At 42.9% G+C, this 26,456-nt stretch overlaps 1 protein-coding gene across 4 annotated transcripts in view; it reads left to right on the top strand.

Moving 5' to 3' along the window:
- dscama (Down syndrome cell adhesion molecule a) overlaps window positions 1-26,456 on the top strand; it is a 107,876-nt gene that overhangs the window by 65,872 nt on the left and 15,548 nt on the right. For 3 of the 4 annotated variants that reach the window (XM_040011454.1, XM_040011462.1, XM_040011473.1), the window contains exons 4-16: window positions 1,448-1,594; window positions 3,647-3,925; window positions 4,093-4,368; window positions 4,820-5,116; window positions 6,351-6,626; window positions 7,757-8,035; window positions 10,898-11,017; window positions 14,402-14,581; window positions 23,669-23,865; window positions 24,337-24,433; window positions 24,538-24,666; window positions 24,860-25,027; window positions 25,560-25,630. In XM_040011454.1, the coding sequence (XP_039867388.1) occupies window positions 1,448-1,594; window positions 3,647-3,925; window positions 4,093-4,368; window positions 4,820-5,116; window positions 6,351-6,626; window positions 7,757-8,035; window positions 10,898-11,017; window positions 14,402-14,581; window positions 23,669-23,865; window positions 24,337-24,433; window positions 24,538-24,666; window positions 24,860-25,027; window positions 25,560-25,630 (2,516 nt within the window). Of the gene's footprint in view, window positions 1-1,447; window positions 1,595-3,646; window positions 3,926-4,092; window positions 4,369-4,819; window positions 5,117-6,350; window positions 6,627-7,756; window positions 8,036-10,897; window positions 11,018-14,401; window positions 14,582-23,668; window positions 23,866-24,336; window positions 24,434-24,537; window positions 24,667-24,859; window positions 25,028-25,559; window positions 25,631-26,456 lie in introns of those variants that run through there. The other variant, XM_040011482.1, reaches the window with a different exon arrangement.

Genomic DNA, 26,456 nt, shown 5'->3' with positions numbered 1-26,456 from the left:
TGTTTTCTCCCCTCTGTACTCACATTCACACCTTTCTTATTGCAACACCTCTGTCTTCGGTACCAATCATTTATTTCTAAATTATGATAAATGTTTTGGGTGTTTTTTGCTTCTACATAAATGTAGGCAGTAGTAGGGACAATGTGTCATTTTCCTAATATTTGCCATAATTTGAGGGTTTTTTTTATTTTTATTTCTGAGCCGTTTCAGAGATTGTCTTAAGACCTTCACACCTTTTTCCATCACTTTAGGCACGCTCAATGCAAAGGCCTCTGCCAGCAGGATAAACCTGTGTTAATGTGTCATGTCAAGACTAAATGAGAAGATTCAACATCCCATAAAGCATGCATTATTATATCTCTAGCAATACTGCCAGAATCCCCCACCGTACGGCGGCCCTATTTGATGCCCAAACCAGATAGGCTCTTCCATCATCTGTGACATGAAATACCCCGATAGCCACCGGCTACAGAACACATCGCTCCTCAGAAACACTGACTACCTCTCTCTACTTCCATGTGTTCACACAAATTAGCATTACATTAGCATGATATTAGCACATCCGACCTGCACATCCATGCCTTATCAAAGCACTCTGTGATCCCCGGCTCCCCGTGCTTTAGTCTGGATCAGAAAAAAAAGAGCGAAAACCTGAGTGAGAAAGAGAGAAAGACAGAGCGTTTCCCCTGAGAGAGAGGGAAGAGAGCGATGAGCTACATGATAACGAGCTGTGTTACACCGCTATACAACACACAGCCTTGTCACTGCGCCTCAGAGCTGATTTAGCTGAGCTAAATGGGCTGCAGCAGATGTTTGGTGACTACAATCACACAGAGCTGCGTTCCTCACTTGACTTGCAAATATTTGCTTAGAGACTTCAATATTGGCTTTTCTTTATTTCATTCTTTTTGAATGTGTAAGGTGGTTATTCCAGCGCATAAAAATGAATACACGCAGCATGCTTTCTCTACTGACACCTATTACTGCTGCGCTGTGTTTGGTACAAAATGTTAACCGTTGCTTGTGATGAAAACCCCGAGGCAACTGATCCTGTACTTTCATGAACAGTTTTTGAGACAGTTAAAAAAAACGTATTGACTAAACATAAAAAAACCTGTGGTTTAATTCTATCTAGTGATTTTTCTTGATAAGTATTTTGATTAAAGTCTTGTTGCTGCAAACAGTGAAGCTCAGTTGAGATTAATGCGTTCTGAGGAGAGTCTGCACTCTGCCATCTAGTGAACAAGCAAACCACAGATAGATTTTCCACAATGTTTAACATCACGCGGACTGACCACAGGCTATACTTACAGGTCACATGAAAGTGACGTGTTTGGTACTAACTGGCCCACATGTAGTTTACTGGTGTTCACTGAAGATGTTGCTTTGCTTTCTTTATATGTAGGTAACGTCACCTAATATGTTTTATTTATCTTTTCATTTCCAGTGCAACGGTTTCTCATCACATCCACGGGAGCCCTGTATATTCTGGATGTGCAAATGGAAGACGGGCTGTACAACTACAGGTGTATGACACGGCATCAGTACACCGGAGAAACCCGACAGAGCAATAGTGCCCGCCTCATTGTGTCAGGTGAGAGGGGGATACCACAATTAGAATGAATAGGAAGTTCTGCAGCTTGATATATATTAGCTTGTATATTAAGCTGCACTTCTGGGTTGAATGGTCACTTGTTTCACGGTGCAAAAAACTACAGAGTTGTATTATGTGCATATATATCGGTTGGTTTCATTGTGAAACGTTAAGATGAGCGTTTTTACCATCTCCATCTTTGTGTTTGTAGATCAGATTGATTTGGAGTAATCGCACTGAGACACGAAACGATACTGCACGCTCTCTGTCCAGTGACTAGGTTGCTCGTTGTTTTTTGACTCTACCTGTAATATACAAAATGAACATCAGTATGTTTTCAATAAGGCTTGAAAGTAGTGACTCAGTACTAGCAACCGCAAAATTAAAGTCTTCACCAGCATGTTTACTGAGGTCATAGGTCATGAAAGTTTTCCTGGATTTGATACAACCAAATGTATTTTTATAAAACGAACACTCGGAAAGCACAACTTCCTGCAATGTTTTATACCGATGTCAGCATTGTTAATATGGGCATCTTGTGTAGTATATTCATCTTTCTGTATCATTGTGTCATATAAGGTTGTATTGGAAAAAATAATGTTTTAGAGAGGTCAAACAAAGAAAGTGCTAATGTCCCCCAAGGTCTAATATATTGCTTTAATGTTTGAAGATTTTCATGGCCTACCTATGACCTTGAAGCACTACATACTAAAATAGTGTATTTTATTATCTTTACCCATATGACTGGAGCAGAATCGGCTGAAATCTTTGGCTTATTTAAGCTGTAAAAACTTGAGACGTAAAGCATCGTACTGAAGAAATAAAAATGGGGTTTAACAGCTTTCTCTCCCTTTCATATGATTGTTTTGGGGTTTTTTTTTTCAAAGTTAACTTTGACTCTGAAGGTCAAAGTCAAATGCTTAGCCGACCTGGGTAATCATGTCCCCTAAGGCCTAGTATATTGTTAGTATATTGTTGTGAAGTTTGACAACGATTCATAACAAACTGTGGGTAATATGAAGTTTTTGCTGATTTCACTGTTTTTACTGTTACAGTGATGGGAGATACCAAGATACCAATGACAGTTTATACTGTTGATGGTATCTGTCAGACCGTTAGAAAGAAAGAATGCAGGTTTAAGCCCTTTGCCCGGCACAGGCTAATTGAAATCATGCCAAAACAACCAACAGTGTGTTTTTCTGCGTTAAACAGATGGCCAAAGAGTCAAATTTACACTACACAGCTGTTTGCATAACAACAACCAACAGCTGATATGCGATGGGATTTTTTTTCCAAGTTTCATATTTAAAGCTTAAGGTAATCAGTGTGTGAGTTTCAATACTGCGGTGTGTTTGATCTGATAAAAGTTTCATAATGGCATTCACATCGGCCCCAGCATGTGTCAGTAACAGCAGGTAAACCCTCTAAAAATGTCCCAGTCTGTTGCCTTGATTTCAGTTTAGAATAATATGGTTAATGTGTTGCAAATACCAGCTGGTGATACCACACACTGTTGGATAAAATGACACAAGACAAGTAATCAGACACAAGGACAGGAATCACCATGACACAGTCAGATAGGGTTTGCTGTTGATTTAGTGTGCCTTCAGAAACACTGACTGCATGTGAGAGGACCATATGGAAATAAATGTGAGCTTGTAAAAAAAAAACATGTTGGTCAGTTGAATTAAACGGAGGGCGACAGGATAAAAACCCTTGAACTAAAGAGTGGGTGACAGGCAGTAAAGGCCATGAGAACTCTCCAGTTTGGGGGAGGACTTCAGGATAGAAAAATACCCTCCTTTCCAAAACCATTTAAAGAGACACTCTGCAGATTTCAGAGTATTGATGCAGTATTTTTAGTTTGTAAGACATTCATTCACAAGATAGGCAGGGTTGTACCATGTTTACTGGTGGGGGGGGGACTAGAGCCATTACACTAAAATTTAAAAAATCCCATTCTCTTCCTTTGGCTACTCATGAGTTCACGATTAAACACTTTTCCACTTTTAACTCCTTGTGCTGCATTTAACCCTTTTTGAACCCACGCAGATCCGACCAATTCTGCACCCCACATCCTGGATAGCTTTGAGCGCCGCGAGGTGATGGCATCTCATCGAGTGGAGCTCCCTTGCAAGGCCTCTGGTCACCCTGTACCCAAATACCGCTGGCTGAAGGACAACCGACCGCTGGAGACAGACTCGCGCTTCAAACAGAGTGTGACAGGCCTGCTCATAGAGAGAACCCAGCCCAGTGACACAGGGACGTATGTGTGTGAGGTGTGGAATGGCTACGGCAATGCCGAGGTGGTTGGCAGGCTGCAGGTAAAAGGTCAGTGTCCTTGTGATGGTGCTAAGTAAGGCTGTGGAGTTTTTTTTTTATTATGGAGCAACGAATCAAAAGAGGCAGTTTTTTAAGTGTGAAGCATGAAGCATTCTTTTGTTTACATTTTATCATCTATCTAATGATGATAACTTGGTACCTCCACTAAACTACAGAGCCCCTCAAGGTCATGGTGAGTCCGCGGAAGGTGAAAGGCAGCGTGGGAAGCCAGGTTTCACTGTCCTGCGGTGTAACGGGCTCCGAGGAGTATCAGCTGTCCTGGTATCGCAACGGAGAACTCATCTACCCCAGTAACAGTGTCCGCATGACAGGCCAAAACAGAGAGAACCTGGTCATGGCTGGCATGGCCAAGAGTGATGGAGGAGCCTATCAGTGCTTTGCCAGACATGGCAAGATGTCTGCCCAGGACTTTGTTCAAGTCATACTGGAAGGTCAGAATTCACAGTGAGACGTGTGGGTGGGAGCAGTGCGTGTGCACCATTTTGGTTTTGTGTGCACAGCAATTGTGTGTATCTATGCATATGCAAGTCCAGACTGTGCTGTGTGAAGCTCAATCCTGCAGGGCCCAGCCCTTTTTTGTAAGATTTTCTGAAAAGCCTTGAGCTGTACATGAGCTGGTTGCTGCTGCAGTGTCTCCCATAACCAGGGTACTATAAGGGGAATATTGATAATCAATAATGCTGTGGAGCCAGAGAGGAGCTGGATTAATCTGCTCCTCATTCTGACACTGCTTTTTATACTGGAGATGTGCATGTTTTCCACTAAAAGTGCAGATTTGGACAAGATTCTCATTCAAAAGCATCAGATATGAATTGACATGCATCCCTTATGAGGGGAACAACAAAATATACATCACCGTGTGAATTTTCCCCCTCTGTGCAGATGGCACCCCCAAAATTCTGGCTTCGTTCAGCGAGAAGGTCTACAACGTCAACGAGTTTGTGTCATTGTCGTGCACAGTGAAGGGCACGCCAGAGCCGCGGGTAACGTGGACTCTGGACGATGAGCCCGTGGTACGGGACAGCCGCCATCGCATCTCCTATTACACCAATGCCGAGGGCCACGTGGTGAGTCATCTGAACATCAGCCAGACTCAAGTCCCCGATGGAGGAGTGTACCGCTGCATCTGCAACAACTCAGCTGGGACCGTTTCCTACCAGGCGCGAATAAACGTAAGAGGTGCTTGTCAGATCAACTCTTCCAACACACCATCACATATACACATCGACATGCCTTGAGTCACTCTGTTTTGACGCATTTCTGATTGGCTACTTTAAAAGTGCACGTGATGAAAGAGGTTTTATTATGCTGTCGTGTTTCTAGCTTTTCACATACTTTTAAATCTGATAGCGTAGCTTGGCTCTGTTTCTCCTCAGAATATAGCAAGACGCCCAGAAGATGCTTTTCCTGTTATCTTTCCACTTTTCCAGTTTTTTGGGGGTATTTTTGCGTTTGGATTTCACCATCTCTATATCAGGACAGTTATTACTGTTGACTGTACTGCTATATGCATTCTACAGGGACATGGCTTGCTGAATTGCTGCTGTCATGTAGTGACACTGGGGCGCTCAAGCTTGCCGTGCTTTCCAGAACATTATTATTTCTCTATTGCAGAGAGGGAATGTTGCTTTCTTTGTACAGATTGGTCGGATTTGATTGCTGCTCAGTCTTGCATGTTGTGGGGCTAAATAGGGCGATCCTCCAGCCCTTAAGCGAGGGTTCATGGATGCCAAATGCAGCCAAGCAATGAAGATAAATCTCCACAGGTGCCAACGCGGAGAACGTGTAATGACTGCTTCTCACGTCATTGGCTCCTTAATCGTGCTAAAGAGAGTAGCAACCCAGGATACGCTTGTATTCCAAGTACACTGCAGAGCCTAGTTAAACTGTCTTCTCCAGTGCTTTAAAGAGACACCTAATAGTCCATTTCCCTGATAGACACTGAGCTATGGAAGCCTATTGGTTATTCTGTTGGTTTTTCACAAGTGTGCACAAAAGGCGGCAACGTGAGTAATGGCTTTGATAATAGCTTCATGAGTGGAGAAAGCGAACATTCGACTCTAATGCTTGTCAGAAGCAATCACAGCCTGCACCAAAGAGGTGGGAGCAAAAGGTAATATTCACTAGTCTCAAACAGAAAGATGCAGCAATCCCTGAATCTGGCAAAGCAGGATGTGACGCGAACAGAACAGCAGAACGGTCCACCCTGTGATGATTCGTAGTCTCATTTGTGTTTTACGGTCCTTCTCGGTCCATCTGGGTCATTTTTTATGTGACAGTATCAGAGTGAATCGAGGCATGTACAACTTTGTGGTGTCTTAAAAACACACAAAACACAGAAAAGCTAACTTTCACACCACAAACCACCTCAAAATCATTTTAAGAGAGTTGTCTCTCCAATGTGTCCTTCAAGGGCCTGCCAGCATCAGACCAATGAAAAACCTCACTGCCATCGCTGGGCGGGACATGTACATCCACTGCCGTGTCATTGGCTACCCCTACTACTCCATCAAATGGTACAAGGACTCCAATTTGCTGCCGTACAACCACCGGCAGCGGGCCTTCGAGAACAACGGCACCCTGAAACTGTTTGACGTGCAGAAGGAGGTGGATGAAGGAGAATACACGTGTAATGTACTGGTGCAGCCACAGCTGTCCACACACCAGAGCGTTTACGTTACAGTGAAAGGTATGAAACAGTCTAATTGATTTTCAGACAGACAGCACGGGACTCGTTCTATATTTGGTCCAATAAAACAAGATTTAGTTCATTTAGCTGTGCGACATCATCACATTTACCCATCTGCGAGGCCAATAAGCAGCTGTTTCAGATGTACGTTCGCATTTGTACGGTACTGTATTGTACTCTGTGTTTGCAGAATACATTTGTGGTTATGCTGTCATTAATCTCTTTGCAATTCAAAGGGAACGGCTTTATCGGTGTACACACTGACCCCGTAGTGCCTTTCCATCGGAGGTGTATGCCCCCTTTCCTCGTTGCAGAAAACACAGATATGCAGAGTGATATTTGTATATCACTACCTATGAAAAAAGCACTCACATCACTGATAGCAAGGCACCATCTCCATCATCCCAGCCAGCTTATCTGGAGCTCATCTGAATATGCAGCAGGACTGAGAGGAGCCAGATGATGATAACCTCCGATGGCTCTCTTTCTTCAGTGACGCAGCATAATTTCAACTGTCCTATGGGCCGATCCCCACCCCCCCCACACCACCCACTCTCACTGGTCTTGACGTGCTAACGAGCGTTTGAGGGGGAAATCACACAGCATAGACAAAGCGACACTTCTATTCCACCTTGGCTAATTTGCCTCTCAGCTGCTTAGCATTCCACCGCTGCCGAGAGGGAATCCCCAGGAACCTATTATGCTTATTTTGTTGTGAATTAAATAAGCGCTGAAGTGCTGCTTATTCCAATGTTATTTTAAATCATTAATTTTTCAAAGCATCTGGTTCTCACGATGGCTACAGTGTCCCCAGAGAGCCGAGTGAGAGTGAATGCTATATGCTTATGTTTTGAGAGGCTTCAGCTGCTCCACATGAGGCGAGCTAATAAAATATTTCTTGCTTTCCTGAAAAATCACAGCTTAATGTGGAAAATAAGGTGATAAAGAGAGAACTGGGACTAATGAGTTGCTATGCGAGTGTTTTGTAAAGTAGCTCAGCCGCGGTGTATAGTATGTTAATGTGTTGATTATTAATGTGCACGAGTGGTTAGTGATTTTGAGTAGCTCTGGCTGAAGTTAAACAACCTGTAACCCGCAGGCCTGAAGCATTATTCCCGTCTCTGTTACAGTCCCGCCCACCATCCAACCATTTGAGTTTCCCCGGTTTTCCATCGGCCAGCGAGTCTTCGTCCCCTGTGTGGTTATGTCTGGTGACCAGCCCGTCTTCATCACCTGGCAGAAGGATGGTCGGCCAATCCCGGCCAGCCTGGGCGTTACCATAGACAACATAGACTTCACCAGCTCCTTGCGTATCTCTAACCTCACACTGATGCATAACGGCAACTACACCTGCATCGCACGGAATCAGGCTGCTGCTGTGGAACACCGGAGTGAGCTCATTGTCCGAGGTGAGGAGGGGAGAGATGGGTAAGAGAGTCAATCTGGATGTGATTTACAGAAGTACAGCGCTGTGGAAAAGTTTGGATCCACCCCTCATTTCTTTATGTTTCACGTGCAAGCAGCCAGACTTTCTTGTAAAAAGATTTTTTAACTGGCTTTGAGCAGTAATTCTCCAGGCTTTCTGAAAGTTTAATCAATGAAAACTGCCAAAGATGAAACAGTTTGGGTACTTTTTCAAGTGGTGGACAAAACAAGAAGTGACAGACAGCTATATAAAAAGTTATGTACAGCATAGAGGCCTGATTTGAGGTGTGGTGCTTTTATTTGGAAGATTTTGCTGTGAACAGACAACATGCAGTCAAAAGAGCTCTCCATGCAGGTGAAATAAGCCATCCTTAAGCTGCAAACACAACAAAAACCCCATCTGAGATACTGCTACATTATTAGGAGCAGCAAAATCTAGTTTGGCACATCCTGAAAGAAAGAAAGCACTGGTGAACTCCGCAAGATCGCAGAATCATTTCCATGGTGAAGAGAAACCCCTTCACAACAGCCAACAAAGTGAACAACACTCTCCAGGAGGAAGGTGTATCGATATCCGTGTCTACCATAAAGAGAACAGTGCGTGAAAGTAAAGAGGGTTCACTGCAAGGTACAAGACCTCAACAATAGAAAGGCTGGGTTGGACATCTAAAAAAGGCAGCACAGTTCTGGAAAAACCTTCTTTGGACAGATGAAACCAAGATCAACCTCTACCAGAATGATGGCTAGAGAAAAATACGGAGAAGGTGTGAAACACCTCATGATCCAAAGCATACCACATCATTGGTAAAACAGGGCGGGGGCAGTGTGTTAGCCTCGGTGTGCACTGCTGCCAGCGACAGTGGGACACTGTTTATTGACGATGTGATACAGTAAGCAGCTGAATGAATTTTGAGGTGTTCGGAGACATACTCTCTGCTCACATCCAGCTAAATGCAGTCAAAGTTCTTGGGTGGCGTTTCTTAATAAAGTTACCCAAAACATACAGCTAAAGCAACCCAGGGGTTTATTGAAGCAAAGAAGGCAAATATACTTGAATGGACCAGTCAGTCACCTGATCTTGCTGTCGCGGCCCAGTGGCCACCAGAAGTATGGACTCGAGTGCAGACAGCACACGGAAGCACAGAGAAAGAGTGAAGGCAACACTTTAGAGTGAAGGAAGCAACAGTGTAACTAAACCTACACACGAGGTCCTTGGAGATTCAACCGAAGGAACTTGATTTAACAACAATAAAGATCACTGTGAACTAAGCACTTGAGTTTCACAGTGATAAACTGATTACCATGAACTATAACAACACTAGGATTAACGAGAGCATGGCTATGATAGATACTAAACAACAACACATGAAAATCACAAAACAGTAAACATTCCAAGCTATGAAAAGAGTCCATGAGTGTTGCCCAAGAGCTGACGTGTTCAAGGGCCAGCAAACCCGATACGGGGTAACTGCCCGCACAGGAACCCTGTGGCGTGGAGGTAAGGAAGAGGCTAGACTGGGGTCACGGAGTCACTGTAACTGAAGGAAGCAGACGTCAAAGGGAGTTCTAGACACAATAGATTGCGTGCAGTCTTACTTTCTGCAGGCGGGCGCAAAGTGCGAAGGGGTAAATGGTCTGGGTGAGCCGAGAGAGAGTCCAGAGAGGGTCCGAGATGTTCCAGTGAGTTTGGCATGTAGGCAGGCAGCAGTGAAGCGGTGAGGCAGCCGGGCAGGCCAGCGACTGAGAAGAGGTTAGTTTATGGCAGGTTAGGTAATGACATCCCAGAGGATTACTGCGAGTGAAAGAGAAGCACAGGTAAGTATGAGCAACACTATGAGTATCAAACATGAGCTGTGACAGCCTTCACTAACTGAGGTTATCAGACAATCTGCCGAAGAGGGATTGTGAGCGCTGGCAGCCAAATTACTTCCAGGTGCAGCCTGTCAGTGATGAAGCGGTGACTCCGCCCAGAGGTGGAATCACCAACGCTGTGGAAAAAGCCAAGTTTAGTCTTTAACAAGATTTCAGCTGTAAAAGACTAAACTTCAGACAGAAAGGGCCACAAATAAACAGCAACTGCAGTAAAGGCCTGGCAGAACATTAAAAAGTAGGAAGCCCAGCATCTGGTGATGTCCATGAGTTCAAGAGTATTAGAACTGAACCCCTTAAATGAAGGGACTGTGTTAAAATGCTTTAGTTCCTCACATTTTTATGCAGTCTTTTTGTTCAACCTTCTGCAGTTCAATTGCATCGGAGTTACTTCATTTCAAAGTTGTTGTGGTAAAAAACTTGGAAAAATCAGGAAAAACTTGTCTCTGTCCAAATATATATGGACCTAACTGTATCAATGATCTCAAGCGGTGCACATTGTGGGATCATCCTGATAGAGAATTGAACAAACAGCAGCCAGCATCCAAAGACAATCAATGAATGTCCTTCAAGAAGCCGGGAGAACTTTCCCAGAAGACTGCTTAAAGAAACCCACAAGAGTTCAGAATGTCTTCAGCCAGAAGTGGCCCTCTGGGCAGGTTTGTGTGGCTGTATGTGGCCCACAATAAAAAATGAGTTTGACATTCCTACTTTAGCCCTTTAGTAATTCTAAACCTTGTGAGAATTGTATAAACTTTTTGCATTTATGTATGTTTACACGTTTCAATAAATCACTGTTCCTATTTCCTGGAAAATGTAAAGAAATGAGGGGTGGCTGCACTTCTCAGGAGTTTAAGGAAGCGGATGTTTGCGGACCACACTGTACTTTCACTTGGTCTTTTTCCCCATTCTGAACTGAAATGTTCCCGTGACTTTTTAGATGTAAAGATCTCACAGTAAGGTTTCTTCACTTGCAGTTCCTCCCAAATTTGTGGTGCAACCTAAAGACCAGGATGGCATCTACGGGAAAGCAGTGATACTAAACTGCTCAGCTGAAGGCTATCCTGTTCCTACGATCCAGTGGGAATACTCTAAAGGTAAACCTGCAAAGTTTATGCACACGTTGATTACACACCCGTCTCCCTGAGGTTTGTTGCAAGTGTTGGATGTTTTACATGTTTTCAAACACTTTTAAAATCATTCTCTTGAGCTGAGAAGAGTTGCTGCATTGAAAAATACTGTTATTTATTCATTATTTATTTATTTTACCTACAGCAAGCTTATCCTCTGTTGCCAGCACACCTAATACGATGTCCACAGCCATGAGGATGAATGCATAAAAACCCTCAAGTCCAAACAAATGTTACACCTGCGGTTCAAGGAATAGTTTTCTGTTTCTCTGTAACGAGGAAGTGGGTGTGAAATTATGTAACTGTGGTACTTCACGTGTAACATTTCTCAGCCCAGCTGGACACAACAGCAATGTTTGAGATATAAGATAAAAAAAAATGCATAATTAGAGTTTTTAATTCTTTCAGTTAAACTGGCAGCTGCAGAGCAAGAAGACGTGTGTTTAATGGTTTGAGATATCTGAAGGTTTTCATAACATAAACACATAAAATAACAGTGACTTGTTTTTTATTCCTCTTCCATTGGACTAAAGCTGGGCAAACACTGTGCGACTTTTTCAGTTGCATTTTTCAGCTCCTGCTCAAACAGTACAATTGAATCGCAGAGGTTAGAAGTTCGTAGGTCACGATGCAGGCTCTCACACGATACGGTCCGATGCTCTGATGCAACCTGAGTGCTCACACTGTGCGTCCATAACATGAAGCTTATAACACAAAATCTGTCTCTCACTCTCGCTCTCTGTCTTTCACTCACTCAGACACACACACACACACACACCGTCAACTTTGCTAAATTGCTAATGAAGAAACGCTGACCAGGCAGCTGTGATTGAGCAGCAATGTCCATCCAACTCTTTCCACGGCTGTTGTGGTTGTGATAATGTTGTGAGGCCACATCGAAAAGACTCGGATGAGCTTGCCAAAGTTGGTCCAAGTTGGAAACTCGGGCCGATCCCTAAAACTGTCGCACGACTGAAAAACCGTCTCCAAATATCGCACAGTGTATGGCCAGCTTAATTTTCCGTCCATCGTTTGGGGGGCGCTGGAGGCTGTTCCAGCTGCTATGGGTGAAGGCAGGGGGACACCCTTGATGGGTCTCTCAAATTCACAGCTACGAGCAATTTAGATTCACCAATTAACCCCACTAGTGGGGGTTAGTGGACTTACGTATAAATGAAAAATTCTGAGTTTGCACAATCTCAGTATTTGTAAGACTCTTTCCTCTTTTAATGTCAGTTTTACTGTGTAACAAATGCATTACTATTGTCCCTTACCACCATTTCTCTTTTGAAAACTTCAGATTTACAGTATAGGCTTAATTATAAAAAGGAATTGTGGAATATGTGGTACTCAAACCGTACTAGACTAACACTAGCTCATTTGAACCCATAAAACAAAGCCTTACTATTTCTGGGCCCTATTTCAGGAAGCCGGTTTAGAAAACTCAGAGTGAAAAACGATACTCAGGGTTGAGTAACCCCGAACTGTCCAACTCGGAATATTCCGTTTCAGAAAGGCTGATAACAATTAGTTCAGTCAACGCGGAGTTGCTTTAACCCCAAGTTAAGCGCGCGCACGAGGATACATAAAGCCCTGATTAGTGGAGCACAGATTAAGCGAGTCACCATGGAGACGGAGGGAAAGAAGGCGCGGTCAATGTATTTTACAGCACTTGAGGCCGAAATTCTGATGGCAGCATATGCCGATAACATGCAAATTTTGCGGAAAAAAAGTAACACAGCCTCAGCTGCAAAAGAAAGGGAGCATGCATGGCAAAACATAGCCGACAGAGTCAATGCGTGAGTGTTAATTTAAACATTGATCTAGGGATTTCCACCCATTTAACACGTTATTTTATTATATTTTATTTTATTTTTTATTTCATACATTTTATTTTGTGACGTGATGTGAGCGCAGGTGCAACCCAACAGGCCCCAAACGTTCCTGGCAGCAAGTAAAAATGAAATATAAAAATATAGTCCAAACAGGTAATGTGTAATTGTATTATGAGCCATAGTGCTTGGTCTGTTTGTCCGATGTCAATCAATTGCAGTTAGAGGCTACATTAATTTCCCCTCTGTAAGCACTTATTGAAATTATCTGAGCACATTACAAGTACATATTTGCTTACTCTGTATGCTCAAATGTGACCCGTTATAGCCAACAGAAAAAAAGTGGAGGCCCGAAAAACAGGTGGGGGTCCTCCACCACCACCACTCACAGAGGCTGAGCAGTTGGCTTCCACATTTGTGATAATGTTGGCAGCATCACATATGATCTTCACAGTGCAGAGAACACAAATTAGCATCCATTACTATAATGAAATAATCTGTTAGTTTGAAATGCTACAGGGAACTATGTACCTGTACATTAATGCTGTGGAAAGACTTCCTGTTCACATAGTCTCCTTCATTTACTGAAGGAGCAATGATTGGAATGTGAGTGCCATCTATACAGCCAATCACGCCTGGGAACCCTGAAAATAAATGTAAAATTTAAGTAGTAGTCCAAGTATCACCACATCATGTATTAAGTTTTGTTCATCCTGATACCTGCAATTTTGTGGAATCCCTCTTTGATAGATCTTGTGGGTCTGTGACCGGGGAACACCACAAACGAGTACAGGAGACGTTTCAGTGCAACTGTAACATTCCTGACTGCCCGACAGACGGTAGCCTTGGAAACGTGCTCAGCGTCACCAATATTATACAGAAAGCTCCCGTTTGCACAAAACCGAAGTGCAATACAAATAATATGTACAGAACTGAGAGGATGTCCGCGATGTGTCACATGAGCAATATTAGGCCTGAGGATGTTATTCAAATAAATTATAGATTGTGCTGAAAAACGGTAACGTTCACACAGGAAATCATCAGGAAATGATAAAATGTCCAAACGCGCTCTAATCACTCTCTCCCGGCGGAGAGCTCTGCGGAGAATTTGGGCTTCAACATCTACTGGCTCTTCAAGGAAGGGGCAGGCCATGTCTGACACTTCCTACAGTCAGGTTTCCGACAAAGAGCCGGAGAAGGTCAGGGTTAGTTGAAGTAAACCTGCTAGGGGGCAGGTTAGCTTCACGGAGTGTGTCGTCATAGTAACTCACTCAGAATTAATCTAAACTCGCTTTGTGAAACCGAAAACCCAGAGTTTTCGTTAACTCAGGGTATACTTACTCAGAGTTTGCACTAAACCGGCTTCCTGAAATAGGGCCCTGTAGTATAAATAAAATGCACGAAATGTAATGTTTTTATCTGTAAAGTTTTTCATTGAGACTTTAGCAGGAGCATCGAACAGCAAACTGGACTGCCTCATGCAGTTTATTATTGACAAACCGTGTATTTTCTCTGACAGGCGCTGGAGTCCCACAGTTTAAACCCATCCCCCTCAACTCAGGCTTTCGGATTGAAGTGTTGGTCAACGGCTCTCTGCTCATCAAGCACGTGCTGGAAGAAGACAGTGGTTTCTACCTGTGTAGAGTCAGCAATGACGTCGGGGCCGACGTGAGCAAGTCGATGTACCTCAACGTCAAAAGTAAGTCTGACAGGACGACAGCACCTATTAGAGCCAAAGAATGTAAATTTGGCATGTTTGGTTTTTGTCCTGTTGACTCTCCTCTTTCGTGCACCGGCTGCTGGTGCATTAAAACAAAAAGTTAAAGCTAAAGCACAAAGGTTAAGTGAGCTGAACTTCGACAGTCAGTCAGGCCACCAGAAAGATGTCACCACGGTTGCTTGCGCTGTGCTTTCTGCCTGAACGAATCCCACGAAAGCAACGCACACAGCCTCTACACCACATCTCTTGGAGAAAGTACAGCATTTATCTGCTGTGTGGCCAAGGATTTAGCTCCCCTCCATTAATCCCTGAATTCTGCATGCGAGCAAGAGCTGCCATGTGGAAAAGAGGGCTGTGGAATACAGCAAGGGAGGTTGGAAGAAGGAATAGGTTATCCACGTCTTTTCTCCTCATCTCTGTGTCCTATATGTCTTCTATCTTGTCTTTAGTTTAGTAAGTAGAAGAAAATGTTAACTATTTGCTGAGTTGTTTGTGTTCTTGTATAGATAATACACTTTTTAATAGGAATGCTGCCCTCTTGAGGTTGAAAGTCTGTTTAATAAACCATGAGAGCGCATAAATTATTCCAGCGCATCTTCTCAGAAAGAGAGATGTTGAAAGCAGCCTGCAGAAATGGTAGGAATGGTTTTAAGAGCTTCCTTCAAGGTGAAAACAACAACCTCAGAAATAATGTATATGTGAGTTTTACCAAAAAGTACAGTTACTTAACTTTAGCTGGTGATTGTGGATGTGTCCGTGGATGTGTGAGCTCCAACTGCTTTACTGCGGCTCGGCGCTCATTTTGATTGGTTGCTGTTAGATAAAGCTTTTGCCACCACGGCTCTTATCAAGCCCGAGCAGGGTATTCCCTGCTGAGTGTCTAACTGTCTGCCAGCCACAGCCAAATAGGCTCCAACTCCTTTATGACCCCCTCTGTCTGATTGAGGCCCACCATGTCACCTCATAGACAAGTGTGCTCAGAAGCACCAGCTCTCAGTGTAGCTGCGGTTTGGTGTCTTAGGCCATTTGAGTGTGAGTCACGGTTGAATTTTCTTATTGATACTTGAATCCTCACACCTCTGTGAAGTGTTGTGTCTTTAATTTATTTTTTAACACACGTTCCTCAGACCTCAGAGTTCTTGAACTTGGTAAAAATCTGAACCTTTAACTGTAACACAACTCCTTTATTGGGTGGCTGTAGCTCAGGCGGTAGAGCAGGTCATCCACTGATCAGAAGGTTGGTGGTTCCATTCCTGGCTTCCCTTAGTCTACATGCCAAATATCCTTGGGCAAGATACTAACCCCAAATTGCTCTCCGATGCATCCATCGGAGTATGAATGTGTGTGAATGTTAGCTATGAAGCACTTAGAAAGATGTGCTTGGGTGAATGCACAAGTTGTGTAAAGTGCTTTGAGTGCTCAGATGAGTAGAAAAGCGCTATGTAAGAACCAGTCCATTTACTTTATCTCTCAAATGTCTTTAAATCATCAGCTGACAAGCTACTTTCTAAATAATCTTTCCCCTTTAGGTTTTCTGAAACTCTCAAAGCTCGGGACGTCATAAGATCATCATTTGCAAAGTGCGTGCTCTAGTCCAGTGTGTATCTTACAAGAGCATCGAGTTGTATAAGCAATATTACAGACTGATTATCATTATGATTAGTATATTGTGGATTTGACATTGATAACCACCAGAAACACCAGAGAAGTACAAGGAGGAAAAATCATTTGTTGACTGTAGCTTTCTCATTTACGCTTACACTTCACTTAAGCTTTGTCAAGCTAAACCTAACCGGTTTGTAGCATCGTAAACCCAATATCTCCAGGTTGTCAAATTGTGTGAAAAGGCAAAACATTTATGGAAAAACCGTTGGATGTTGGATTAGATGGTATATATGTTAGAAACTAACAAACGTTTAGTTAGTCTCTGCATTTGGATTACAACTTTGAGTTTCTAACACAGTACACAAACTAATCTCACTGGTTTGAACTCTTTATATAAACCACATTATTTATAACACGTGTCAAACACACTGCAAGATTTGGATTTTTATTTAACAGATTATTTGTCTTTGTCTTCTTTATGTCTGCAGCCCCTCAGGTGCATGCTGTGCTCCTGAAGCATCTGCCCGTTGTTGTGGTAGTTGTCCTGATTTGTGCCTCTTCTGTGCAGTAACCCAAATCTCCCCGCGTGCCAAGGGAGCCACACCTCATCCTCTATCCCGTGTGTGTCTGTGTGTGGACAATGAGCTCATTAACCCGTACAGTTTCTCTCTGTGCTTGACAGAGACGGTGCACCACAGTAATGCCTGAATCTGTGATGTCCTGTACACCGTGTGCTGCCTTTATGTTGTTTATTCAGACCAGCCTACACTAATTGAACAGTGGCAAGCACTTAAGAGGCTTAGGAGCCAATTTGAGAGGCACACAATCTGACGCTGGACCAGTCACGTGATGGACAGACGGCTTGATCTTCACTCACTATTATTGGCCGTCCACATGTGGCTTGATGCATTGGCAAACAATAGATTGAATGAGAAGCTTTAACATATGTAAGCATAGAAACATTTATGGTGAAGATGCTGTCAGTTTTGTGTGCGTGTGGGACACAGGTGAGCAAACAAGCCCATAAGCCCACACAAAGACAGAGATTTCACACAAAGGTGTGCACGCTTTACTGTAAAGGCACTGACACAGTGCAGAGCAGTGCAGCCATTACTAAAGAATAATGGGCCAGGCAGCTAATGCAGTGCTTGGGATAGATCCCACTCCACCAGGCTATTGTAGTGGACTGCCTGGGAAATGAATTGCATCTATTGTGATGTCTTTGCTTGGCACTTTCATTGTTATGAGTGTCTGTGCATAGGCTCATGTCTCGTCATAATACACCATGCATCATGCAGGATGAGCACCAACACTACACTAACAGCCAGCAGAAACTGCTCGCGCTCTCTGCCGGGGGAGAGCAAGTGTGTGCACATGCACTCTGTTTGTTTTTCTCTCATAGGCTTCCTTATTTGAGTAGTAATCACTTTTTGTCCTGTGTGAAAACTGGTTGCAGATGGCGGCTTGAATGAATGATTTTTATGTCATTTACAGTCAAGCATCTCTACCTACAAAACAGATGCTATTCAGTCAATTCATTACCAATCCACAACAGATGCTATCAGAGGCGGTCAACAGCCACTCGGTGTTTATCAGGGCCAATTAAAACCAATCAAGCCTGTTAGACATCATAATGCCTGCAGACGCAGTGATGAAGCTTCACTCGAGTGCAGTGCTAAATGGTCTTATGGTCGCGGAGCAGTCTCAAGCACAGAATCCTCTTGGGGCTGGGTTTTAAAGAGACTTTCATCTAAATCCAAAACACTTTAGTTTTCTGCTGTCTTTGATCAGGAAATGAATCTTAAACAAAGACTTGTTTTTCAGTGACGAAATAAATTCTTCTTTTTTTAAAAAAGAAGCTTTGTACAGGATAAAAAGTCTGCAAGTAATTCTGAAAGTTCTCTTGATACCTTTTGGGACTCACCGCATCACTTCCTGTTGCTTTTACTCTCAACACAGTGCAAACCTGTAACAGACCTTGGATGTTTTGGCAAAAATCTGTACTTTTAGTTCTGCAGTCAGGCTCAGGCTGGATTCACTGGGTAAACAGAAGCGGTCGACTGCAAGAACTGCAGTATATTTTCAGTGTATAAGAAAGTATGAGCCTTGTTTTGCACACTCCACTAGTCAGTGTTGGTAAGTTGTCTACTTTGCTGGATTTAAAGTAGTCAGCACTTTTTTTTTCTAAATGAATTTTAGAGAAATATTAAGCCCAGTTTAACCCTTGGACCAGTTAAAAGTGTGACTGTGAAACAAAGAAGTTCCCTTGACTCTCATTGTGTTTATTGAGCCTACTTGCACTAAGCCACTGTTCCAGTGTGCAGGCCTATATTTGCTATCATGCTTCACGTCCAAGCCAATTGTGCAGCTAAAGGAATTATTTCAGTACATTGCAGGCAGCCAGTGAACCAGTCATCACCGCAGCGCAATACCCCACGTCAAGGCTGCCTCTTCCCCAGCGCCCACTTACAGTGTGCCCTCAAGGCATAAAGCTAGATGCATCTCAGCTTGTCTTTTCTTGTCAGCCCTTGTGGCCCCATTGAGCCGGGGTGCCCTTTGGCTCACATTGGCCAGGCTGCCTGTGTAGAATGTAGACTAGCATCCCAGTGTTCACACCACGGAGGGATCCACAGCTTGTATTTGTGGAGAAGCCGGCTCACCGTAAGTCTTCTTGTTAATTCAAAGGTTTCACTTTTTAAAAGCAGCTATTACATCAATCACACAAGAGATGCTGTATACCAAGGAAAAAACGGATCGTCACCACGACTGATGTAAACAGTACCCTCCCAAGAGAAATTCACACCAGGATCCATACAGGAGAGGTGCCACTTTAATTATTACGGCGTGAATGAGAGGTGATCCCTGATAAGTGCAGCGCCAACACAGCAGTCAAACTTTTCTTAAAAGCCATTAACGATGGCATAGTTTTCTTTTTGCAGGATGTACAAAGTGAAGCTTGGTGTCCGTGTCAATTTTATTGTTATTAACAAATAAATAAATAAAAGTAATCCTGTTTCACCACCTCTCACATCTCATTGATCCTCTGAGACGGTGTGACTGCTTTCTTTCTTTGATCTCATATGAATAGCCCCACGCCGACGTAGCCATTCACCCATAATTATATGTTAGTATTATTCTCCTGACTCCACCATTTGGCTAATTCTGTTTTCCACATCGCTAACACCAGCAGTTACAGGCATTAGAAACATTTTCTTTTTTTGTGTTGTCTTTTATTTCTGCATTGCGACATTCGGGGTGTGATTGTGTAATCATCATCATGCTCCCGTGGAAATCAATGGCAGGTCTGCGTTCTATTCCTGGCTACTACAAATGGCCCTATTTCTAAGAGTACAGACGAAGGAGAGAGCGCGAGAGAGAGAGGAGGCAGGCAAGGAGAGGAGAGGAGAGACTGTCCGATGCTGGTTGGCATGGTAACCTGGCCAGGTGAAAGGGAGCCTGGGAGAAGGGGGAGAGGGAGGGGGTGGGGTGCTTTTGTCTCAGGGGAGTAGCCTATCAGCAGCCAGCCTATCCCCCACAATCCCCTGCAGGCTTAAGCGTATCATCACTGCCCTCTGGGTTGCTGTGGAGGAACAGGGCTCTCCTCACCTCCACATAAAAGACACAATGTACAGTGCAGTAAACATACACAACGCAGTCCACTGTTTCCTCTCTCGAATGCTCATGCCTTCCTTCAGCCTTCCTTGGCAACATGTCACATCTTACTGGTTCCTACTGGAGACCAGTACGTAAGCGGTTTTCCTGTGTGTGTGTTTGTGCATGACTCTAAGCTCTTTATGTGTGCTTGAGTTCATCATGTCATTGTGTGTTTGTTTTTGTTTAATGATATGTACAATCCGTCTTTTCCAGACATCTGCACGCACACCTCCAGTTATGTTTAGAGCTGAATTAGGCATCGGGGAGCCGGTGCTTTCTGACACAAGGAGATACCCTTTTCCCATCATCTGTCCTCTCATTCTCTTTTTCTTTCCTCCCTCTGTCCGCACTCCTTCCCCTGGTTCTGTTTCCATAATTCTGCTGGATATTAAAGAAATATATCAACACAACAATTACGAGGCCATAAAATGAGCCTCGGGGCTGGCGCAGCTGGGCTGCTCACACACAGGGTTGTACACACATACATTTACATAGACACAAGCTGCATACGCCTCATCTCAGAGGCCTCTTCATGGTGCAGAGGCACTCCTGCTTTTAAAGAAATGTTTGCTTTTGTCTTTAATCTCAAATCAGGATTTCCTATTAAATTAATGTGGGAAAAAATAATAAAAAAATATATTATCCCAAAAATGGAACCTTTGGGGGGGTTGTTCCACAGTATTTTAAAATTTGAAAAGGCTGCCAAAAATTTCATCCAATGTTTTCTGTGCATTTCAAAGAGCAAATAAATGTAAATTTTCTTTGTCTGCTGTACCCAACTAAAGCACTGGTTTCTACTGGTGAGCCTCTCCGAGGTGGAGCAGCTGCTCTGATTATTTTTTGTTGGATCAAAAAACTTTAGGTTTAGCTTCTACAAAGACTGGTTTACATATACATTCATTTATTTTTTCCTCATTGGTTTCCTGTCACATCAGTTACTGTTGTTGCTTGGAAAACAGGAACTGCTACTGAGGCATTTAGGAAACTTTTGTAAATTGGAACTACAAAAGAAAAAAAACCCTGTAAAGGGCACAGCGATCGTTTGTGTACAAAAACCTGAGCTGCTTCTCGTGGTTGTTTTTTTTTTACCTTGCTTCCAATGATCCAAAACTTTTTGGCATTTTTGTAAAGTGCTCTCGAGCGATAGTTCCCCCGGCTTTCTGACTGAAGGTCTTTCGATTCATGTTGGAGATATTATCAAAACTGATGAAATTATAAATGCAGAAAAGTACCATCAGATTTTTATCAACCATGCAATACGATCTGGGAAGTAACAACTTCATTTTTCAGCATGGATCCAAACACACTGTCAATGCAATAAAAGCAAACCTGGATAGAACATCACACGATGAAAGACTGATAGTCATGGATTGGCCCCCCAGAGCTTGAACCTCAACATTATTGAAGTACATAGTCTTGACAGTTAATGGAACAGAATGCAGCCTTCTGTAGTGAACTTTCTAGTGTTTAAAAGCTGGATCCATGTCAGGAAAACATTATAAGTAAACTCTACCAATTCTGCTGCCGGTCAAATATACGACCAGAATCATACCAGCGGCTCGTTGATTGCTACCAAAACCATCTGGTCGAACTTGCTAAGGGACACTTAATCATATATTAGTGGTGTATGTATATATTTGAGCCTGAATGTCTCATTTTTGATTAGTGGAAATCCAAAACAAATTCAAAGTTGAGCACCCAGAAGACATCGTTAAAAGCCCCAAATTACTGTTACAGTCCTGCCCATGATGAGTGAATGTAAACGTCTACACAACTGTATAATGATGCTCTTGTGATGAGCGTAGTTTCAATGTTTCTTTACAAAATGCCAGATACTAAAATATCTTTAAAGTTTACAGTACACAGGTATTCTCCACACCTGATGAGCCGAGCCTTCTCAGTCTCTTCGTTGCCCTTCCTTTTTGTCGCCTAGCGTAGTATCCCACTGTGCCAGGAGTGTCAACAACACGGCCCCGTGCCACCTCGGAGCCACTTACATGGCGAAATGAAAGTAGCTGTGCTCTCAAACGATAACGTTTACATAAAGCCGGAGCGGTTATTTATTTCCCCTCACTTTTCCAAATGTGTCTCACAAAAAATTCATACTTGTCATGCAAAATAAATCAGCGTTCTTTTCCAGAGCCGAGCCTCAAATGGCGGCAGAGTGAATAAGAGATGAGGCTTAAATGTTCGCAACCTCTTGCCTGACACGTCCCATCAGATCAGCAGAGTCACGCTTTGTGTGTGTGTATGTGTGTGTGTGTGGGGGGGGGGGCGCAAAATGAGAGCGAGCACACGTGTTGGCGTGCACGCACAGGCAGAGGTGTGTTTATGTGTGAGAGCATCTGGGAGTGGAAGGTTGTTATACACTCTGCTGTGGGTGTAATGAGCCATGTACAGTATGTCGTTAGTGTACATTTAGTGTGGTGTCTTCAGAGTGTTGTTAGAGCATAACTGTACCACTTAGTACCCTACGATGCACGCCAGAGCTGTGCGCTGCCATCAACACAACATTATAGGTTTTATATCTGCTGGTTCAACAAAACACACGTGAAGCTTCGTGTTTTTTTCTATTTATTTACTTTTGCTTTCAGCTTTTATATCATATTTTAATATAAAATTTACAAAATGAATACTAAACATTTTTGCAAAACTAAAAAAACCAACGTTTGCTCTGTAAGAAGTTCCAGAAAAGGAATTCGTTCATTTTTATTTCATGATGTTTATGTTTAGGACAGCAGAGTCATCAGCTGCTCCTCACCTTCCAGCCAATCATAGGCCTGCCTGTTAACTGTGTTATTTGATTGTTTATGCTTTTTTTACCACATAGTGCATCTTTAACTGAGGAACATCTTTCTGATAGATATAATATTACATTGAATATAATGAAATCATAGTGTCAGTTTACTCTGAATGGGTTTTAGGTATTTTAGGCTTACAGTGTTAAAAGGAGCTATAAAAGCAATTAGTTCCCAAGTAATCGCTTGCTTAAAGAGGCAGAGGTGAAGGGATGAGGACTAGCAGAAAGTACAGATATCACTATTGTTGCGCCTCCTCGAGGGCGTAACAACAACACAACAACTCCAAAAACCCAATACAAGTGTTATACGCTGAAACAAGTTTAATGGCAGCTTTCTCACAAAAGCAATGACCCAAATTCATAAAACAAATGTTGGGGAGAAAGGGACCGTTTTCTCTTCTCTTGAGCTTTCAAGCATGAACAGCCTGTTTAAGGTCACGCCGACGCATCACAGTGGAATTGAAGTCCAGATTTTGAAACCTTTTTATCATTATTGTTGTATAAATTGTAATTACCAACACAGTTTTTTATGATTTATGTTTCCACCAAGGTCTTCAACTGAAATATGGAATATTGAAATACTCAAATATAAAAAATGTAAAGAACTACTGTTTTCTTTATAAACATGCAAAAATACAGTTATTTCCTTTATTTTTTTCTTGTTTTTCATGGCATGTGGTCTGATCATTTTTTAAACTGTATATATATATATATATATATATATATATATATATACATAAGCACATACTGGTTTAAAGCTCTTTCTCACACTACATTTGAACATTTATTCGAAAATTGATACAACAGACGGGCATCAGTAGATCTTATATGCCTACATATTTATATCAATACTGATACCACAACAATATCTTGTCAATACAAAATATCAATATCTTAATTAAAAGTTGTTGTTCCTTTGAACAACAGCTGGTGTTTACAGAGTACCGATGTCACCTGTGAAATGAAACGAACAAAATCTTTTTCTCTCCGCTTTGTCTTCACACCAGTCCCCGCTATGATCACGTCCTACCCCAACACCACATTGGCCACGCAGGGCGAAGAAAAGAAGATGAGCTGCACGGCCCACGGTGAGAAACCCATCATGGTGCGCTGGGAAAAGGAGGAACGCATCATCAACCCTGAGACCAGCCGTTACGTGGTTTCTGTCAAGGAGGTGGGCGATGAAGTCATCTCCACCCTGCAGGTAGGAGGCTGAAGTGGTCAGTCTGAGATTATATTTTGTTGGTGTATGATGATGGTTCAATATTTGGCGCAATTTCCATGTGAGTTAAATTAGATTTAAACCTAATCTAATTGTTAGACTGTATTTAAAGGTGGATACTGTATGTTTGCCATCTATGGGGATGTGCTGGGATGAATCTGTAGCATCGTCACATCATTACAGACATAAGAACAAAGGGAATATTGTATTTTTACATTTACATTCAAGGCCACAAACATTCAAAAGCCAAAAACGATGGGAAACAATTTTCTAAATGATGTTTCACATCCTGCCAAGATCCTTATGCTGAGGCAACATCCCAAAATATAAAGATACAACAATTATTCCCACTTTGTTACTTCGGCAATACTAATGGACCAAAAGGCATCCATTAGATGTATTATTCTACACCCATTCATTATTCACGTCCTGTCGTTCCTCTGCATCCACTAGATCATGCCCACAGTGAGGGAGGACTCCGGCTTCTTCTCCTGCCATGCCATTAACTCTTTTGGTGAAGACAGAGGAATCATACAGCTCACGGTACAAGGTATAACTTCACCTGACTGAAATGCTCAAATAAAGCCATAGATCCTTTTAAGCCTCACAATAATGCATCCTCCAGTAACACTGAGTTAACTTTGGGCCTTGTAGAGCCCCCGGACCCCCCAGAAGTGGAGATCAGAGAAGTGAAAGACAGAACCATCGCACTGCGTTGGACGATGGGGTTCGATGGCAACAGTCCAATAACAGGCTTTGATATTGAGAGCAAGAATAAATCAGGTACAGTGAAGCTCATTTGAGTCCATAATTACAACATACTGGTGTAATACCAATCTGGAAAACAGCTAAGCCAGTAGAGAGACGTGAATTATCAGTGCATTCATTTAATCTCAAAGCTATAATTTAATGCACTTAGCCTGATTTGACCTCTTGAGTTCAGGCCCACCAATAAAACTTGGCCTTTCCCCCTCAGCCTCCTGGGATACTGCACAGAAGACCAAAGACGTCTCCCCTCAGCTCAACCAGGCCACCATCATCGACCTTCACCCTTCCTCCACCTACAACATCCGCATGTTTGCCAAGAACCTGATTGGGAAGAGTGAGGCCAGCAATGAGCTCACCATCACCACTGATGAAGCAGGTGAGAATTAAGAGATTGAATCCCTCACAAAGCCAAATGCATTCTGTGCTGTTTTTCTCTGCAGAACTAAATAATGCAAGCACGCAATTATCTGATTTTCAGGACTGTGAATAATGTACAGTAAGACAAAACTCGGTGTAGCAAAAACGCACGATGAAAGACAACAATCAGAGTGTGAGCAGCGAATTAGAGACAGGAGGCAAAAGGAGGTGAAGAGCCAACTGTGTCACTTCATTAACAGCCCGGTGACATCAGCCCATCGGCTCTGATGCATTATTGAACACACGCTGACCCTGCACTAAAAGCAAAACTTTTCAATTAGCAGCCTCGGTAGTAAATGTCACACTCTGGTCAATAGAGAAAAGCAGGAGGGAAATTACCCCCCCAAGTGCTCCCCACTCTGGCAGCCTCCCCTCACCCTCAGCAGCCACCTACATATACAAGCTCCATATATTTATCCACAGCCGCACTCATTCAGTTGGTTCGATGTGCACACTTTAATCAGACGTTTATGTCGTTGACATGATCTCAGCTCCTGATGGTCCACCTCAGGATGTGCAGCTGGAAGCCCTCTCCTCCCAGAGCATCCGAGTCACATGGAGGGTGAGTTCAGCTGATCCCGTGTGTTACCATAGACTGAATGTGTGCAGTCTTTAGCTGTATACATATAGATACAGATTTATCTCCAAATCCAGTGCTGTTCTCTCCACTGTGTCCATAAGCATTTAACCTGCTGCTCCTGTGGATTAGCTCAGCAGCGAGCAGAGTAGCTCAGCTCAGGTGTTTCTTTATTTTACTTTGAGGATTTGAACCAGTTTGCTGTAGGATATTTTATTACTCTGCTTTTTCAGAAGAAGTTACAATATTTGCATCTCTCATCTGCTTAGTTGAAAGTCGGGGAATCCATTAATTTGCAATGTGCAATAACGTGTGGTCTTGTTTAAAGCTTGAATTGTTGTATTTCAGAGCAATTCAATTCATGCATCCACGTCATGCTTTCACAAATGGCACACTGCTACGCTTTAAATCAGCGGTCCCCAACCCCCGGGCCTCGGACCGGTACCGGTGCGTGAGTCGTTTGGTACCGGGCCGCGAGAGTAGAGGCTCAGGTGTGAAATGTATAGTTTTCAGGGTTTTTATCAGTTTTCAGCGTTATTCTGTTATCGTTTTTATCGTTAACTTGGTTTTCCTGGGTCTTTTCACGTGTGTTATGAATAAATCTTCTTTTTTTTCGGTACCGGTACTGGTTTTATTTTGTTGTATTTATCCGCGACACCTTAAAGGCCGGTCCATGAAAATATTGTCGGGCATAAACCGGTCCGTGGCGCAAAAAAGGTTGGGGACCGCTGCTCTAAATGATAAAAAAGTGCACATTTTCTCTCAACCAGCAAAAAGAAAAGGTTTGTGCTGGTGCTTCAGTTCTCCCAGT

This window comes from Simochromis diagramma, unplaced genomic scaffold, assembly GCF_900408965.1.
Source record: "Simochromis diagramma unplaced genomic scaffold, fSimDia1.1 OVJJ01000123.1, whole genome shotgun sequence".
NCBI lineage: Eukaryota > Metazoa > Chordata > Actinopteri > Cichliformes > Cichlidae > Simochromis > Simochromis diagramma.
This window is presented reverse-complemented; position numbering and strand designations above follow the sequence as displayed.